Genomic DNA, 20,605 nt, shown 5'->3' on the forward strand with positions numbered 1-20,605 from the left:
AAATAGCCCATCAGCTTCGACGATTTCCACTACATGCTCAGGTGCGATCTCACCCAAACACAGGATGGCGCCTGACACAGTAAGCAAAAGAACCGTGTAACTGCTTTAAGAAAAACTCAAAAGCTTTTCTTGCAATTGTAAGGTTAAAAAGGCAATTTCAGCTGCTGGTAATAATGGAGCAAGGTAAAATACTAATCAAATTTGAAAAAGCTGCAGAGAGAGCCCAAAAGCCTAATGTATCTCAAGAATGCTTTGCTTTCTAGGGTCGTAATTTGGATTGATACGAGAAAGGTTTGCCTTTTGCTGTTGTTTTTAACTATGATCTAGTTCAAGGGCAGACAAAACTTTAATGTGTTATCTTTGTTCCTTCTCACATAATCAACCAAGATTAGCAAGAACAAATGCAGGTATAACATTTATAATAAGAGTGTGGGTGGCATTTATTTAAAAAAATAAACGCACACATTTTCAGGAAGGTTTCCGCAAGTACATACATGCAAAGCAGATGCTCTACCACTGAGCCACAGCCCTCCCCCACAACCCGAACACCAATTTTACCAACCCATATCCCCTGGGTCTCTACAATACTATAAATTCAAGCCCAGATTGTGAAAGTTTATTTCACCAATAAATATAACAGATGTACGCAGTTCACTCCCGAAAAGCTGTGTAAATTGTTAATGAACACAATGTTACACCAATGTGATCTAACCATGATTCTGCGTGTATATTTTCATTGGGGTTCCTGGTTTGAGAGACACAACGAGTACATAACTGTCAAATAAAAGAGCTACGCTCAGTGCTTCACTTAAAATACACAAACAAGCACCAAAAGATTATTTGTCGGCAATAACTCTTGCCTGGCATCTAAACAACCAATGTCATGATGAAGCTTCTGGGTTCACCCCCACAAAGCTCAATCTTCTGCATAGTTTCAGGGGGGTAGCCATGTTGGTCTGCAGTAAAGGAGCTCATACCCTGAAAATCTAGCTAGTCTTTAAGGTGTTACTGGACCCAAATCTTGCTAACCTTCTGCATGGTTCAGTTGATCTCAAGTCTACAGAGCCAACTGAGACACAAATCTTGTCTTAGAGGGTGGACCACACTATGAATTTAAACCAGCTCCAAATCCATTTAATTAGAATGACTTCTTCATAAAAGAGAAGAAAATCCAGTAGATTAATGGAAGAGTGATTAATTTTTATCTTCTCTACAAGACCACCATGCCCATGGAAGAAGCATCTACATTTTTTGCATCGCCTTAAACGTATCTCCAAAATAGTAATACGATAACAACCAACAAGGAATTTCTTTACTTTCTACTTTTTAAAGGATCTGTGTATCTCACTGGATGTCAGAGACTAAAGGAAGATGGCTGGCATTTGCAATTCCAATAGATTTCCCCAACTTCTCAGAGGAGGATCTCCCCCACCCTTTATTTTTATATTGTAACGTTTAGCCTGTGGAAGAGTTTGACAGCTTGCCTACCCTCTTCTGTAATTGCAGCTGGTCCAAAAATGTGTGCAGCTGGTCCAAGATATTTCAGGGACTGGCATGGATGTTGATTTTGGACCACTACAGGTACAAACAACTTTTGTCTACATTTTTGTGCATGTTTAGATCAAGATTCAGAAAACTGGCGCAACACATTTCATTTCAAGGTTACTGAAAGTTTAACAACTTCTTAGTCTAAAGAACTCTGAAAAATATTCCTCGATTCATGTAGCTTCAACACAAAACTAATATTCTAGGATCTAAGAGTTAGTAACTTGCAAATAAACTCACGCTTCAAAATACAGGCAAACTGTAAGTTAAGCCAGGGCCATGCAAGTAGCAAACTTACTACGTATTCTTGCATATTATGCTTATTGCCAAACAGATCCCTGCCTCCCACATTGTCCCCAACATGGTGCCCCTGGGCACCATGGAACCTGCTGATACCTTTCCTGGTGCGTGCCAAGCGTTTTCAAACAATGTGCAAGGCAGGCAGGGCTTTTGTCCCGCAAGGCTTCCGACTGGCCATTAGAGATTTAATTGGCTATGAGAATATTTAAAAACATTGCTTTGGCAGCAGCTGCCACCACGACACAAGGCCCTTCACTGCGAGACTGAATGTAAGCTGGGGCAGCCATTCTGTGGCTGGCTCCGCCTCTTGGCATCAAGAAGATGAAAGAGTAAATAGCCTAGTCTGGGGCAGGGGGGGGGAAGGGGGTGTTGAAGGAAGTGGAAGTGGGGCATGTTATGTCAATATAACTGAACCACAAAGAGAACAGATCATTTCCAGAAGGCATAGTTCTCCTTGGGCTAAGACCTGAGCAGTTTTAGAGCACCACAAACAGATCATGAGGTCTTGACCAAAAATGGCATTCAAACCTGCCGTTAGAGAGGCACAACCGTAACAGCTTAAAGGAACACAACAGAGATGCAAAGCTGCCTCCTACCACTTTGGACTACCGATCCAACCAGCTGAGTAGTGTCTGCTCTGGTTGACAGCAGGGTTCCCATGTCCATCAGGTATTTTCTTGCCATGCTGAGACCTTCTCGTGCTGGGGATGCCAGAGACAGACCTTCTGCAGGCAAACCACATGTTCTCCAACTAAACTAATAATTCTTCAGTAAAATCCTCCCAGAAAAAAAGAGCGACATGTCAAGTGCACAGCCTGTCAGTGTTACACAGGAAAGACACAAAAGCAAAAAAGGCAACAGAAATCCAAATTCCCAAAGCTGTAATTTCTAATATTACAATTTGGTTCGGGCTGGCTTTACGGGGGGAAAGGCCGCCAGTATCCCAGGTCAAGATTTTCAATTTTTCGACTAAATACGGCTTGCTGCGTCCTATAATGGAAAATTCTGTTTCAAATATCTTATTTACCCACAATTGGGTTGTCCTACCATCAAGAAGATCACGATGCCCACATAATTGACATGCCAGCTAAATACTACAATCATTTTAACGCAAACATAAAATTGTATTTTGCACTTGTAGCTTCTTCCTTCAGCTTGCCACAAAAAAAATTTTGGGGGGGGGGGTGGGAAATCTGGCTAACTGCTGCAGACAAATTAAAGTTTCAACATCACAGGAGCATGGCCTCGTGTGTTCCAGAGAGCTTCACTCACAGCAAAAGGTTATATTTGTTTAGGGGATTTATAGACTGCCGCTCCAGAGAGCAGCTCAAGGTGGCTCACAAATAAAAATACCACCATAAAAACCGTATAAATTAACACGATTGAACACAAGTCAGCAAATCAAATTATACGGAGCAGGATGTTTCAATATGCAGTAACGAGCTAATTACCAAAGGCAAAGATCCAGAACTTCCAGTGAAATCCTAAGCAAAGTTACTCCAGTCTAAGCCCACTGAAATCAATGGGCTTAGACCGCAGTAACTCTGCTTAGGATTTCACTGTTATGCAACAACGAAAGCCTGTTATCTTGGAGTATATATTTACAGCAGCATACAAAATGGAAGTGATGAAAATTATGGAGTTCATACACCAAGCCATACTGGAGTAGGTTTTAAGTAGATATTTTCCATGCTAGAAGGTTACTTCAGGAACTTTCTGGTGAAACAAATTTAATACAAGTAAATTATATGTGAACGGAAGAAATTATGTGGATAAGAAAGTTTTTCTTGTTCCTCTAGGAAGTTCTGAAATAACTGCACACTGATTTCGTAATTATTTCAGTATCCTGAAATACACATGCATTTTTAATGGAAAGAGAATGCAAGAAGGGCGCTGTTGGTCATGTTGACACAGCTTTCCTACACCAGATAAGGTGATGCACATATTTACAATTCCACAAAGGCAAATACAGTAGTCACTGGCCTTACTGGTCAACATACCTCTAAATTCTGGAATTTCAAAAGAAAATCAGGATATTGGATATATTAGGGCTATTTGTTAACAGACAGAATACTTTAAAACTGTATCTGCAGTCAAGGAAATGACATAGGACCTTCTACAACAAAGGACAGGGTGACATGATGAAGTTTTCTCTGGAATGACTTGATGGGTGACTTTTTCTCAAATGGTTCTTGATTGGTCCTACTTTATCATACAGTTTCAAAGCCAGCAAGATTTAACAGATACCTCGGCTTTTTGTCTACCAGAAGAAACAATGCAAAAGCCAGGGGTCAAAAAGTGAATTTGTTTGTATCCAGCAAACTGAGCAGTGCAAAGCCTGTGGGTTTATGATTGTCCTACCTCCCCCTCTACTGAGGCCTCCAAATTCTGTTCTGGGATGGGAGGGCAGAGTAGAGATCTGCAAAGAGAGGAGCAAATAGGCAAAACAATTCCCCCCTCTTCTGCTGACAGAAGAGCATCTCCATTGTCACACACTGGCCAGCTTCAGCGCACACTATAAACCTTGCAGCAATCATTACAAAACAGTGCACCTTATTTGCAATGGCTATGTGACTGGTCCATACCTACTAAATTCTCTTCCTCAAGACACACTGAAGTTGGCCACTATTCAGGAAATGGTCCAAACAGTGTCTTTCAATGTTTGGCAATAAGAATATTTCATTTTTTAGAAGTATTAGGCAATTTCATAAAGGAAATGTTTTAGCCATGATAGCTTAGCTGAGCCTCTGTGTTCAGAGGCAATATATCTAAGATCATCAATTGCTGGAAACAGAGAAAGGCTGTCAGCTTCATACACTGCATCTTTCCCAGACACATCAAGGGAGCAGAATGTCAGATCTGATCCACAGCATGGCTATCTTTACATTCATAGCTCTAGCTAATAGGTTTTTTAATTTAGCCGTTTAGAACAGACTTATTGCTATTTCATTATCACTGCTATCTCTAATACTGAAGTGGGTGGCTCAGACATGCCAATCATGAAAGCCACAAAGCTAGGCCACCCACATTAGGATTTTGATATACTCTGGGGACCCCTCAGATATCCAGAAAAATATGACTCTGTCTATTAACCGGAGAGGTTAAAAAAAAAAAGAAAAAAAGATCAGCTTGATGTGAACTGAGCACACTCTGGGAAAAACAAAATGTTTGGAACTGGTGACAGTCAGTTAAGGGGGTGGGGGAGACAAGAGGGAAACTGAGAAATTGGTCTGAACAACTACTAAGAGCTCAGAGAATCCTAGGGGAGGGAATTTACAAATAATTTATCTCGCCAGTTCATGATTCTTCGTTGGCTCTTAGTTCCTGCTTCCTAAAAATGGTGGAGTGAGAATGAAACGGGGCCGCCCACCAGGTTATACCGAAGCTACTACGCAGAGGATATCCTTATTATGCAGAAAAGTATGACTTTGAAAAAAAAAATTAAAAACGACAACCCTCCCCTCAACTCACAAAAAAGAACCAGCTGAAAGCTAATCATATTTATTGCTCTGCAGGCGGCAAGGATGCGGAAGGAAAGCAAATACTGCATTCCACCACAACCCCCTTCATGCGTGTTCACAGAGATTTTATACTGATAATGTTTCTCAAGGACAGCGCCCATTTTATGGAACATGCTACTTACTGAGGCCTGCCTAGGCATGGCTGTTGCAAAAGCATTTTATCTTGGTGAGCAGAACGTATTCCTTAGTTTGCGTTACAGGTTTTTAATCTTTTATTTATTTATTTATATCGTATTTGTATTCCGCCCTCCCCGCGAGCAGGCTCAGGGCGGATAACAGCATTAAGAACATTTAAAACATTCCATATAAAACATTTAAAAGCATCATACAAAAATATAAAAATAGCAGCACTCTTTTTCTTGATGGCAGCAATACAGTTAATAACAAATAGTGCAACAGTACAGTTGAACATAGCAGCAGTTTAAGAACAGTGGTGGGCAGCTCTCATAGGGAGGAGGGTAGATGTTGTATCCTCCAGCCAGTGGAGGCCCAGCCTCAGCCATAAGCCTGGCGGAACAACTCTGTCTTACAGGCCCGGCGGAAAGGTAGTAGATCCTGCCGGGTCCTGGTCTCGGTAGACAGAGCGTTCCACCAGGTAGGAGCCAGGACTGAGAAAGCTCTGGCTCTAGTCGAGGCTAGGCGGGCCTCCTTGGAGCCAGGGACTGATAACAATTTCTTTCCTCCTGATCGGAGGGTCCTCTGGGGAATATACGGGGAGAGACGGTCCCTCAGGTAAGCTGGCCCCAGTCTGCACAGGGCCTTATAGGTCAATACCAAGACCCTGAGCCTGATCCGATACTCCACTGGCAACCAATGCAGCTTCCGCAATATTGGTGTAATATGCGCCCTATTTAGTGCTTTCATAATGATGTGCGCCACTGCATTTTGCACCAGCTGTAATCTTCGAGTCAGGCTCAAGGGTAGGCCCACGTAGAGCGGGTTACAGTAATCTAACCTAGAGATGACCGTTGCCTGGATCACTGTAGTTAAGTCAAAGGTAGACAGGTAAGGGTTAGGGGACAAGTTGTCTGGTCTGCCGCAGGTGGGAAAAAAGAAGACCTGACAACCGCTGTGACTTGTGCCTCCATTTTCAGGGAGGCATCTAGGATCACCCCCAGGCTCTTAACCCTTGGAACAGGCACAAGCTGTGTCCCATCGAGGGTCAGGAGCCGGAGTCCCAAATCCGGTCCCCCATGGCTCAAGTATAGGACCTCCGTCTTTGTTGGGTTCAGTTTCAGTCGACCCTGTTTCAACCAACCAGTCACGGCTGCAAATGCATGTTCCAGGACATCTGGGGCTGAGCCGGGCTGGCCGTCCATCATCAGATACAGCTGGGTGTCATCTGCATATTGATGGCACCCAAGCCCAAAACTTCACACCAACTGGGCAAGCGGGCGCATGTAGATGTTAAACAGTAAACAAGGGTACGCCCGCGTAGAGCGAGTTACAGTAATCCAACCTAGAGATGACCGTTGCCAGGATCACTGTAGTTAAGTCACAGGTAGACAGGTAAGGGACAAGTTGTCTGGTCTGCCGCAGGTGGAAAAAAGAAGACCCAACAACCGCTGTGTCTTCTAGGATCACCCCCAGGCTCTTAACCCTTGGAACTGGCACAAGCTGTGCCCCATCGAGGGCTGGGAGCCGGAGTTCTGAATCCAGTCCTCTGTGGCTTAAGTACAGGACCTCCTTCTTTGTTGGGTTCAGTTTCAGTCGACTCTGTTTCAACCAATCAGTCACGGCTGCAAACGCATGTTCCAGGACATCTGGGGCTGAGCCGGGCCGGCCATCCATCATCAGATACAGCTGGGTGTCATCTGCACATTGATGACACCCAAGCCCAAAACTTCACACCAACTGGGCAAGCGGGCGCATGTAGATGTTAAACAGTAAAGGGGAGAGTACTGCCCCCTGCGGGACCCCGCGCACCAATGGGTGATGGGGTGACAATTTCTATATAAGTTTTAGACAGTTTTTTAAAACTCTCATTATGTTTGCAAATTATATTCACATGTTGAGATTTGTATATGGCACCGAATGTGCTAATAAATGCTTAGATGAACTACTTTCACCTTTTGACTGCACATTTGTAATTAATGCAAGCATTTGTCCATGATGCAGTGCCCAAATGCTTTTCAGTGGGCCGCAATGACCTTTCATTTCATTTAAATATATATATATATGCCGCCGCCTTCCTACCCCAAACAGGTTCCACAGGGTGGTAAACATTAGAACAGCAACAATATAAAACAACATTTTACATCAAATTTAAAATAGTATTAAACAATTCAATAAATATGGCCACACTATCACAACACAAACAACAGGGAGGGCCAATCTAACAGTGGACATGAATTGCCACCTCCAAGCTCATCATTACTCCTGGACTAGTTTATTTTCAGTTTTGCACAAACAAGATCGTAAGAAAAAATCATTTTCTATGGCCATAAAAGAAGCACACAAAACCAAATATACAGCATTTGGCCCATCAAACTGAACATGGGCAGCACCCACTAAGAAACTGATTTGATGGAAGTCAGCAACTCTACCAAAGCAACGTTCCATAGTTACTTATCACAAATTCCTAACAATGCTCACTGGATTGCAATTCAGGTTTCAACAATATATACCCTGCATATCCAGATTACAGAGCAGTTTGCGTAAATCTTCCGCTGTCACACGAGTGGATAGTTCAGAGAAAGATCTGTGCCCTCTAGAGGAACCTCATTTTCTCCATGGAAAATTTATTAGTAAAGAAGAGTTCAAGCATTGTTAGATCAGATGTAGATGGCTTAAGCAAGAGTGAGCACACGTTTGCTAAAAAAAAGATTTGTAGCTCATGTAGCAACTTTAGCTCATATCTTAAGATTATAAATGTTTTCCTACACTCAGCTGAGGGATTTTTTATGAACACACATTTTGGCGTATTCTGGTCTCTAGTAAAGTAATAAAGGTAAAGGTAGTCCCCTGTGCAAACACCAAGTCATTACTAACCCATGGGGGGACGTCGCATCACAACGTTTTCTTGGCAGACTTTTTGTTGCGGGGTGGTTTCCCATTGCCTTCCCCAGTCATCTACACTTTTCCCCCAGGAAACTGGGTACTCATTTTACTAAGAAGAAAGACTGGAAGACTGAGTCAACCTTGAGCCGGCTACCTGAACCCGGCTTCCACCAGGATCGAACTCAGGTCGTGAGCAGAGCTTGGGCTACAGTATTGCAGCTTACCACTCTGCGCCACGGGGCTCTTCTGATCTCTAGTAAAGCAATATCTCCAGTTGGCACGACCAGCATTCATTCACATCGCTAACCTCAGTTGAATGGCATGAATCAATCCCTTCCATCAACTAAAGGAATCCCAACATTAAAAGTTCTACTTCAAATCTATTACCACCACATTTTCAAATCTCTCACTACTATCGTGAGGACCGTAAACTGGCTTTCAAAACAGAATGGCAAACTCAGTCCAGACACACCCAGATACTACACGAGCAGGAAGGCAGACAGAGTCCTTTAAAACAGATACACATTTCTGTCAGTAGGCCGCTCGCATCAAAGCTATGTCCATTTCTACAAGTGCAACACTATCCAAAAGCAGAAACTGGATCTGCAAAATAGCTCTGCCAATCTATCCGCCTTTGTGGGCAACAAAGGATTTCTATTTTACCTGCAGATAGCCCAATACGGCTTGCCATAAGAGGCAGAGCAGTGAATCTGCTTGTTTCCCCACGAGTAAGAGGTTTGACTCACGGAATGAGTTCAGTGGATCGGGACAAAACCCATCAGAATCGAGTGAGGATGCTGGCAACTGTCATCAAGGTAAAGACAGAAGGAGAAGAGTACCATGTTCTCCTGGCCCAGACTGTGATTGCAACACCCTTTTTCTTTCAAGGCAAGTTGGTCCCTCCTTATGCCTGCTAAGCTCCTAAGAAGTCCACACATGCATAGAGCAACACAGGGAAGGTTTGCAACTAAGCAAGATATGGGAGTTCTTACTCACAAGTAGATGTGCTGGCAGGGAAGTGTGCCGACTAGAACTGGATCCCTTCCCTCTTCTGGCAAAGATTTGCTGGCAAGAAATGATGAAGTGATTTGGAAAGATGTTACATGGGCTATGGAAATGCTGTAGATTGTACCACTGGTTTCTGAGACACATCCTGGAAAAATGAAGTAGCGCACAGATCGACGCAATGCCACGCAAAAAGCAGAACTATATACTGACAAAACTCACTGACAACAGAAGATGAAACTACAGATGTTTAATGGTAGAGGGGAAAATTCCTAAAAGAGTTGACAAGGAAAGGTGAACTCCTGCGAAGAAAACAATTTCAGAAGAAATTACAAAGAAAACCTGCAGTGAAAGGTATGCAGCTGTAATCAGGAGGTGCTCTGTAGGTTCCCTCCTAGTTTATTTTCCATTGCATTTTACAAGCCATGGAACAAGCAAAATCCGTCTCAGAAATTTTTCCGAAGATATCTATTTCTTCAAGAGAGCTCCTCACTCCATTAACTTTTGTCTCCAATGCTGATTAGATTTAATAGAAGTGCTAATAATTAACAGCACATCTCTAACATCTAAATTACAAAGCCATTTTAAAAATGGCTGGAAGACCTTAAGATCAGGCCATGATCACAGCTAGAGCAGCTATCAGCATCGCCTAAAACATGGCGGAAAGCTCAACTCCCTCTCCTGTTCTAGGCATTTTCACATCTTTCACCCTTCACAGAATAAGCCAAAACCTTAAAATGGATGTTGGTAGACAACAAGTTTCTCAGCTCATATTTAACAGGTTGGGGAGAGGAGAGGGGAGAGGAGAACATGTTGACACTTCATTAACGCTACATTTTTAAAAGTTCGGGGAGCATGTGCAGGAGATTCACTGTTTAAATGTCTCTCACCTGTAATTCATCACACAGAGGATTCGAGACTGGAATATAGCAGTTCTCCTGGACTCCGATTCTAGTTCAAAAGGTGGCTTCTGCTTAAAGCAGAACTTAAAGACTAGTAAATTCCACGAGTAGCCATAGCAGCCTCTAGCAGCAAACTAAAAGAGGAGCCCTGAGGCATCTTAAAATTTATTTCTGCATAACCCTTTCTATGTCACAGCTCACTTCATCTGATACACAGAAGAGTAACATTTATAAGACCCAATTTATATATACAACAGAAGAGGGGGGGGGGGGAATGTTACAAAGGGAAGCCAGTTCAAAAAAGGATCCAATCACTCAGCACATGTAGAAAAGAGCAAGAATCCAGGAGCACCTAGAAGACTAACAAAATTACGGTAGGGTAGGAGCTTTTGTGAGCCACAGCTCACTTCTTCAGATACAGCTAGAATGTGAGTCCCATCTGTCCTTATATCTGTGTGAGTGATTTCAGATGTCGAATAACAATGACAATAGCAGGCACGATTGTATAGGATGGGGTATGCAGAGGGGTGGTGGGTATAGAGAACTCAGTACTGGTAATGAGCCAGGAAACCTAGGTCTTAATTCAGTCCAAGTGGATGCATTGTCTTGAGCTTCATTATCAGTTGCAATTCAGCCGTCTCTCTTTCTAATCTCCCTTTGAAATTCCTCTGTAAGATAACTGTTACTTTTAGATCAGCAACTGAATGTCCTGAAAGGTTAAAATGCCCCCCCCACACACACACACCGGTTTTTGAATGTTGTGGTTTCTGATGTCAGATTTATGTCCATTAATTCTTTGTCAAAGGGACTGGCCAGTTTGTCCAATGCAGAGGGTGGAAGGGCATTGCCGACACATGATGGCGTAAATCACATTAGAGGAGGAGCAGGAGCATGAACCTGAGACGGTACGGCTGATGTTAGGTCCGCCGATGGTGCTGCTGGGATTTATAGGAGAGCAAAGTTGGCATCTCGGTTTGTTTGAGGCACATGTGAAATCCTACATGTCTCTGACAAAGGGAGTGTGACTCTCGAAAGATTATAACCTGGAAATCTTACTGGTCTTTAAAGTGTACTGGACTCAGATCTTGCTCCTCCTCTGTGGAGTGACATGGCTACCCACCTGAAAATCCCAATGGTTAGAAAGTCAGATGTAAAATCCACTGCAAGATGAAGCAAGATGCACAGACTCAATAGGAAGTTACAGAGGTACAGCTGAAGCAATTAACATCTGTATAGGATGGGAAATGTAAGCCATTTACACCCCTAGTGGGCAAGAAATGATGGGTCCCTGTTAAGATATGGCTGAGACAAAATAATAATAATATTCAATTTATATACCGCCCTTCAGGACAACTGAATGTTAAACTTCTTGAATATTAATCCAGCAATTTCCCTTTGTATTTTCCACTTGAATTTCTTCTGCAGCAAAATATCAAGGTCAGCAAGAGAACGCCCTGGAAGATTAAAACGTTTACCTCCTGGTTTCTGAATACTGCAGTTTTTAATGTCGGATCTGAGTCCATTTATTGCTTGATGTGGGCACTGATACCAGTGTAGGGAGTTGACATTCTTGAGCGCTACTGACACATGATGGCATATACTGCATCCAAGGATGAGCAAGAGATGGCATACATGATGTTATGAGGCCATGGAAAGGAATTGCCTGAGTGTATATGGGGACAGCACTGGCATCTTGATTTGTAGCAAAGTCTGGTTCCTGCATTTTTGTAGTCTATTCCACTGTGTATTATATGTACTTCTCTCCCTACATAGGTTATTTTTGTAATTCCATTTTCCACGTTTATGAAATATCACATTTGATATTTTTGTGCACTGTTTCTAATGCTTGCGATCCTAGACTTATTATACAGTTTGTTGGATGTCTCATCCTATTGGCTGCATTATCTTACACTGTGTAATTCTGCCTCTAGACTCAGTGAGAAAAGCGGGCTATCAATAAAGTAAATAAATAAATAGGTTAGGTGGTCGAATGTGGTTAGTTGGTCGTATGTTGTTTTAAGTCAGGAGGCTCTCTGGAAGCAAGGGAAAGCCTGTCGGAGAGAATTCGTTAACCAGGATAGTTTGAATGGTAATTCATAATGTTCTGTACTGGTTTACAAGAAGTGTAACAGTTATTACTAGTTAACAGTAGTTTTTCAACCGTGACTGAACAGCTGTGCACATTTGGCTGAATGTGGCAGACTTTAATCTTTCTTGAGGGGAGAGAGCACTGCCTAGAATACCCCCCCCCCCCAGCTAGGAAGTGAGATTCTTAGCTGGTAGGCATTGCAAAGATTCTCCTTGAAAGAGACCTGAATGTCTTTTGTGAGCAAGGATGAACCTGAGTGGGGGGGGGGGGCGGGGTAAGGTACAAGGTTAAAGAGAAACTGTGATTGTGGAGCAGAGAAAAGGATTCTTCTTCAACTTGTCAAAATCTTGCAAGGCTGCAGTAATGACTCGGATATATGGAACATGTTAGTTGTTTTTAAAGAATGCTAGCCCTCTTACTGATGGAAGGAAGAGCAGAAGAGAGGTTCCCACTCAACAGCAGGAGGCTGAACCTGGTTCGATGTATTGTCGAAGGCTTTCACGGCCGGAGAACGATGGTTGTTGTGGGTTTTCCGGGCTGTATTGCCGTGGTCTTGGCATTGTAGTTCCTGACGTTTTGCCAGCAGCTGTGGCTGGCATCTTCAGAGGTGTAGCACCAAAAGACAGAGATCTCTCAGTGTCACTGATGTGACACTGAGAGACACTGTAACACTGAGAGATCTCTGTCTTTTGGTGCTACACCTCTGAAGATGCCAGCCACAGCTGCTGGCGAAATGTCAGGAACTACAATGCCAAGACCACGGCAATACAGCCCGGAAAACCCACAACAACCATGAACCTGGTTCCTTTCCATAGATCAAAGCCAAAACATTTCCTAGCTCTACAGAGCTGGAAAAAATCTCTATTCTAAACACTTCTGCACCGAGCTCTCCCCACCTGCAAACTTCTGAAGATGAGAACAGAAACAAATATACAGAACGCTCGTTGTTATACCAGCAACAGTGCAAACCTAACGCTTCAGTACCTTTTCCCCAGGATTTAGAGGTTATGGTGGCATTTCAATGTTACCCCAAGTTAATTGCCATGCTACTCCTCTCCAAAGAAACCTTGACAAGTTTGAGTGGAGGGAGGAAAACAACAGCGACAGATCTGATGTATTCCCCCCCCCCCACAATCCCTCAGTGGATTCCTGGGAACATTATGCCACCCATGTGAGTCTAGCTTAATTTGTCAAAGTCACAGGAATGTATCATCGTGCACACTTAACCCTTGTTATAGCACACCGGTAAAATATATAGATACCCCTAAACACATGCAAGAACTTCATTCTGGAAGTAAAATATTATCCTTGTTTGCTACTTGCTTTATAGATTATGATTTTAACAAGACATTTTGCCACAGCAAAGAGCTTACACAAGCCAACACTACAAGCAAGGCAGATCTATTTTACGGGTAGCAACGAATCTGCTATATACATCTGATAAGGCATTGTCAGACTCTAGCCTGTGAACTACACTTAAGCTAATTTCAAGGGACTACTATGGGATCAGACTTCTTGCTTTCTTGTCAAGTCGGTTTTCACAGACTAAAACGGAGATTCTTTTCAGCAAACCACATCCACAGCCCCGCCATCTTCTCCGCCTCTCACATACAAAACAAGTCTTCAGAGGAAAAGACCAAATCCTGAACTTGCTACTAGATGCAGATATCATAAAAAGAGGCCTTATCTATAGGAGAATAATCCACACATACCAGCTTGCCATTCATTAACTAGCGTTACTGTACAAACAACATTGAGCCATCAATTCTGCATGAAAGATGCTGTGATCTCTCTCGCACAAGAGTGTTTAACAGAAAAGACGTGTTTTACCTCATAAAGACAGAATATGCAGGGTTTTTGAAAAAATGCAACTATCTTTACTAACAGGGATTGATACCACTTTATTTGACCTTGCGCTTTCTAATCTCTCGTGAACTTTAACTTTTGAACCGGCTCATTCTATGCGCTGATATGAATGGCTAGATAATCATACTGAATTTTCAAAGAGCGAAGAAAAAAGAACACACACAGCACGGAGAGTTAAAGAGCAACAAAAGGTTACAGATAACATTTAAGTATTTCAAACGCTCGTCCTAGAAATCAATAGACTCTAAACAGGGCTGTTGATGATATCGCCACGTGCTTCTTGGGCATATATTAGTCCCCGTGGATGCTCTGCTGGTAAATGCATAAATGCGAAGAGAAAAGAAACGACTGCATTTAAAGTCAGATAATGCTGCGCCATGTGGGAAGCAGGCATTCTGTACCGATTTCAACACTGAGAGAGTTTTCTGAACAGTTTTTATATAAATGAAGTTTGATTTTAGCAGAATTAAATATACATATATAATTAAAGTCACATCGGAGAATCACCAGTTCCACTCACATTTCAGGAGAAGCTGGAAAACATTAAACATATAGCCATATATACATTTGGATATGGAATTGATGACACACATTTGTAACCCTGGCTGCCGCTGCCACCCCTTCAAATACAAGAAGTACACATTGTGTTAGTTCCAGTTATAATTTCCAGCTGTGTCGATGCTTTAAGACTCTAAGAGCAGGAAATTCAAGAGGAAATTCCATTGTCAGTTCCCGGAGTTTCGTAACCCAAATGTTCTTCCAAAAAGGAGCTCTTACAGGAATCTGGGAGTGCTGGCTGTAGCTTACCTCATATCTTCAAGTAAGTCGCATTCTGCCTGATGCTTGGCTTGAAGTTTTGTCATCTGTTCAGTCTGAATGAGTTTTAGCTCTTGAGTAATTTTCACCTAGGGGAAAAACGGTATATACTGAAAGCTGTGATTTTATACTGTTAAGCTATGTCAGTTCAGACAGTGACTCCCACAAGGATACACTGGATTTTTTTAAATCTAAAGACTACACAGCATGCTTCAACACAGATCTCCACAAACCTGCACACTGTGGACAAGTGCCTCTGTCCTCTTGCAAGGCAGAATTCCCAGCAGCATACAGATTCCAAGATTCTCCAAGATTCTTACAGATTACGGAAAGCTCAGGGGAGAATCACATTTAAGGTATGCTTTCTAGTGGATTGCTCAAAACTCAGTGCCTGATTCCCTCACAGAGGAAAGAGGAGGGCTTGTTCTCTGTCACACTCAACTTTCGGATAAGTAGAAGCTCAAGTCTGTCTTGCTGCTTCTGCCGCCTCCAAAGCACTGTGGTGTGATAAACACTCTCTCCCAAATCCTCCAGCACACAGAGGAGATGGAGGAAAGCAAAGTCTGGCATCCACTCAGTACTGAAGCACGCAAAGGTGTTTTGGGCTGTTCCAAAGGTCAGTGCATTAGAAGACACACCCTTAGACTCGTGCAAAAAGCTTAGGATGGGTAGCAATCAAAATTTCACTAATTAGCTACAAGACCAGACTAGAGTACGTGGACACCATACTTCATAATACCTTCTATTTTGTAAAAAATTAATCTTGCAACTTTAATAGTAACCTGTATGGTCTCAGCGTGTCAAAATGCCCAATCACGTACATTATTCAGACAATCTGATCGCTCCATATCGGAACACGCGCGCACACACAAACTTTCATTCTAAAGAGTATCACAAACAAAATTCTTAAATTGCCAAAACAGCCAAATAATAAAGTACTGAGCACAAGTTTTGCCTACTTCTGGGTTGTTACTACAATGTCATGTCACAGTATGTCATGTGAAGGTGGCCAGGAATAAACAAGATAAGACAGAAGAACGTCAGTTTTTCCAGGGTCCAAAAAAATGATCCAATAAATTGCTCAAAACTATTTTTAACATGCAAGTAGCACAAACTAAAAAAAGAGGGGGTTTTGCATCTATCCTAGCTGAAAACTACTCAATCCAATTCTCACATCAACACCACTGAACTACCTACATGTAAAAACATTCAAACCTACAAACTCGCAGTCCCTCAGCGCTCCTCCGCACTGTTAAAATGAATGACACGTTATCTTCCTTCCACAGATAAACCCACATGAAACAAAAGATGTTTGCGCCCTTGTTCCGAGCAGGGTAGAGTCAAATACCAAAGAGGGAGAGGGAGACAGGCAATTTTCAAATGCTCCCTTACTCATCTTGTTTAACAGTGCAATTGATGCAACCGAAAAAAATTACACTGCTTAATCAATACGGCAAGGAACACCAGTCTTTAGTAACTATCAACTGGGTCGAAAGTCCACCACATGATAAATGCCCATTCTTAACAGTCTCACATTTTCTGAATACAGCAATCAAATGTGTCTTTGTGTTTGAACGTTACACTACCGTTAAGATCCGATTCTACAAGCTGATGTTTAGCAGCATGGCAGGAGGTGAGGTGACTTCACACAAGCAGAAACTCGCCACAAAGACTCCAAAACAACACTGCCAAAGGGTAACTGCTTCGTTACAGTGGACTACAATGAAGCATCACGCTGCTTGCCATGGAGAAAAAATTTAACAGTCTCTGCTATAAAGAAGGAGAATCAAGACAAAAACAAGGGAAAAAAGAGCTGAGCAAACCTCCCCTTTCCTTCAAAGCAAAACAAAAACAACCCAATCTCATGCAGTAGTAACCGCACCCCCACCCTCCCCCTAACCCCAAGTATTTCCCCCCAGTAACAAGAAACCCCAACTGAAGAGCGCACAAGGAGACAAGTGCATCTTCCCAGACCTTGGCAGACAACAAACTCAAACAATCCTAAACACTTTTAAACAGGAAAAAAGGACACTGCACCTTTTTCTACCCCAAACAGAAGACACAAACAAAGATAAAATCCCAGTGCAAAAGTGAAACACAGTATGCATAAAACATGCACGCAAGATAAACAAGCAACTACATGCAAACCAGGCCAGTCTTTTAATATGAACGTTTTTAAAAAGCAGTTTTCCTTGTCAAAGCCTGTCCTCAAAACAACAGAGAAAAGGCAGAGAGAAGCATCCATTCCCTCCCTCCCCCAAATATAGCCAGCTATCTTGGTTCCCTTGAGAGCTCCAGGAGTGACAGCCTTTTGTCCGCTCAATTCCAGCACCCCCTCCGATACATTTCACCTGCATCTAAGCTCCCTTCCGAAACACAGACACAAAAACGTGCTTTTCTTTTTAATAAAAATAAGTCTTGGAAAGCCCAGAGCGGATGCCTTCACAATCACACAGCCCCATAACGCTAGCCCAGGCACTCCCCGTTTTCCTTTCTCCCAAACCCCTTACATCAAACACGACTACCTTTTGCACCCCTAATGGCAAACTTCAGAGACAAAAACCCTCCTGGTTTTCCTGGCTCTCCCACCCACATCCCAGTCACCTTCCACTGAACTCATATAAACAGTCCTCCAATAAATTACGCCCCCCCCCCACCAACCCAACTCCCCAAAATGAGAATACCCCACTAGCACAGGGCTATGCAATGGTGCCAGAACCACAGAAAAAAAGGAGGCCACTAAGTTTTGAGATCTTCCATGAAGGCTTCCCCCCAATCTGTTTACCAGGCACCTACTTTGCTAGCATTTAGGCGCCAGGTGAGAGAAACTGTTCTTTTCTGATCGGGCAATTCCATTAGATCTCTTGCTAATGAATTTTAGGCTGTTTTTACACTTTGCCTTCTTCCAGGTGTCTAATGGAATTTTCTGACAGCCTTAGAAGCTTTGAGTGGGCGTCATTTTAAATAAGGACTAGGCCTCCTAGAGGCTCAAGCGATCAAAGATTAGGGTGGACATATTTTACTAATTATATTATTTCAATACATGTAAGCCAATCACCTGACATCCTAATGATTCTCAAAGTCAACCGAAGACACCTGATACCACAATGATCCCTTCAGTCCCCCTCAGTCCATCAGCAGGTTCCACTACAATCCATATACCTGCAGCCAAATCTTAAACTTCTGCCTTGTACCAGGTCACAATACTGGTCCACCTGTCCCTTTACTGTTCAGGTAAGCAGTCAGCCCCCCTCTGTTCCATTCTGCAAGCAATCATTCTTTGTAGACCTGCTACCTTCCAACAACTTTTCAACCAAATTCCTCAGGCCTTAAACATGCAAAGCAGGCTCTTGACCATGGGACTGAGCTTTAGCCCCCCCCCCCAGCCACCACAGAGTATTTCTTACCCCAGTGACCCAAATCTTCTACCCCGTCTCCACCCCAGAGAGCCAAAAGCACCTGCACGCAAGGAGGAAGCCTTCTTGCTCCGCCAGTCCTCTCTTCCTCCTGCTTCCACTCTGCTCTGCAGAGCATCTTTTCACTTCTCTGTGACAGTTCCTGCCACAAGCCTCAAGTAGGCCATGTCTACCTCTGGCCAGGCAATCCTAAGCAAAGTTACTCGGTCTAAGTCCAGTGAAATTAATAGGCTTGGACTGGAACAACTCCACACTGGATTGCACTGTAAATCCTCCACAATTTGACCTCCAGCTCCTCCTTAAGCACCAACTCTCAAATCACCAGGAGTGCCCGTCACACCTCTCTGCCACCTTCTCAGCTAACGCTTTCGTTTCTTCCCTGCAGCCTGCCCTCGGGCTGCAGAAAGTGCTCCCACTCTGATCTTTAACCCCCCCAAGCTCCCCATCCCGAGGAATCTCATCTCCTGTCCAAGCCCAGCCATTGTTACCAGGGCTTTTTGGGTGTCCAGTGGCACCTTAGAGACCAACGGGATTTTCAGGGCATACACTTTTGAGAGTCAAACTCCCTTCTTCAGATACAGAGATCCCTGAGCCGTTAGATCTGTATTTTTAAAGGCTCGACGGTGAGGATACAAGGGGTCAGAGATCTCCATGCCTTGCCATATCAGAAAAAGGGAGCGTTGTTTCTTGGAAGTGTATACCCTGAAAACCCTCTTGGGTCTCTAAGCCGCCACTGGACTCAAAGCCTGCTGCTCTACTGCAGACCAACACAGCTATCTACCCGACTCTTTCTGTAACCCAGTACAGCCGATGTGGTACACGACACCTGTAACACACCTGCAGGCATCAAAATCTGCAACCATCTCCACAATCCAAACCGCTGCCTCCCCAAAACCGGCCTGCAAACCATTCCCATTAGAACCCGACCCCTCCCAAAGGCCCCTCCGTGAAACAGCTGTATGCCACCACAGCGCTCCCTGCCACCTGCACCCCCTCCTTCCTACCTGGCGCTGGCTTTTCCACCCACCGTGCAAAGCCTCCCTCTATCAGGGGGAAAGGCAGGTTGCCTGCCTTTCCCCCTCTGCAACCCCTACAGAGCCCTGGCCCCCACCTGCAGTCCTCCCCCCGTGCCTTAGAGCGCTGCTCCTCCAGTCCTATAGCAACACCGCGGAGCCAGCCAGCATCCTTCCCACCAGCCCGCTGCAGCCTGCCAGCCACCCCCCCCCCACCCCGTGCCACTTCCCTCGGGGTCAACCACACGCCCGCGTACCCCAAGGGTACAGATCCTAGGCGCTGCCCCAAGGGGGGGAGGGGGCAGCATCTGGAATCCGTTCCAAAAGGGATCCCCAGCAGGTGCCCCCCCTGGCATGCCACCTCCCCCGAGGACACCCTTGCAGTGCTGCCCCACAGGTGTGGACCCCCCCTGCCCCACCGCCCCAAAGGGCTGCAGAGGGCGAGCGGCCGCAGGGGGTTGTGATGAGGCCCCCCTCCCATGCCACCCCCCAACTCGCCCCGACCTCCACAGCCCCCCCCCCGCAGTGGCCCCCCTCCTCCCTCCTCCCCTCAGACGGCGCCCCTCCCCCACCCCGACCCTCACCCACCAACCGTCGTCGCCTCACCTTCCTCGGCGGGGGCTGCATGGCGGCGGCGGCGGGGCCGCTCTCGGCCTCCACATCAATCCCTCCGCCGCCCCAAGCGGCGGCGGCGATAGCGGGAGGCGGCGGCGGCAGCGCAGCGGGCGAGCGGAGGGCGAAGGAGGCGACGCCGGGCCGGTCTCCGCAGCGAGGGAGGGAGCGCGCGCGGCGGGGCGGGGCCAGGGCGGCCGGGGGCGGGGCCGAGGCGCGGCTCCGGCGGGGAGGGAGGGAGGGGCGTGGCCTGTGGTCGCTTAAGCGAAGGCAGGGCGCGCGAGAGCGGGGGGCGGGGACGGGGCGTGGCTTGTCGGTTTGGTTAGAGGGCGCGCGCGAGCGAGCGAAAAGAGGGGGCGTGGCCTGCCGCTGATCGGATTGGAGGGAGGGCGCGCGCGAGCGGAGAAAAGAGGGGGCGCGGCTTGTGGATTTGGTAGGAGGGCGGGCTCGCGCGAGCGAGCGGGGAAAGGGGCGTGGCCTGCTGTCTTGGCACCCCCGACTCGATGGAGGAAGAGTTTAG

General features: G+C 44.9%; 1 protein-coding gene across 1 annotated transcript in view; it reads right to left on the reverse strand.

Annotated features, from left to right (window-relative positions):
- FCHSD2 (FCH and double SH3 domains 2) overlaps nucleotides 1-20,214 on the reverse strand; it is a 202,347-nt gene extending 182,133 nt beyond the window's left edge. Inside the window, exons 1-2 of the mRNA XM_054974082.1 lie at nucleotides 20,080-20,214; nucleotides 15,036-15,133 (exon numbers count right to left, since the gene is read on the reverse strand). Of these exons, the coding sequence (XP_054830057.1) occupies nucleotides 15,036-15,133; nucleotides 20,080-20,100 (119 nt within the window). The 5' untranslated portion in view covers nucleotides 20,101-20,214. The remainder of the gene's footprint in view (nucleotides 1-15,035; nucleotides 15,134-20,079) is intronic.
- Between the last annotated feature and the right edge of the window lie 391 nt (nucleotides 20,215-20,605).

This window comes from Eublepharis macularius, chromosome 3 (assembly GCF_028583425.1).
Source record: "Eublepharis macularius isolate TG4126 chromosome 3, MPM_Emac_v1.0, whole genome shotgun sequence".
NCBI lineage: Eukaryota > Metazoa > Chordata > Lepidosauria > Squamata > Eublepharidae > Eublepharis > Eublepharis macularius.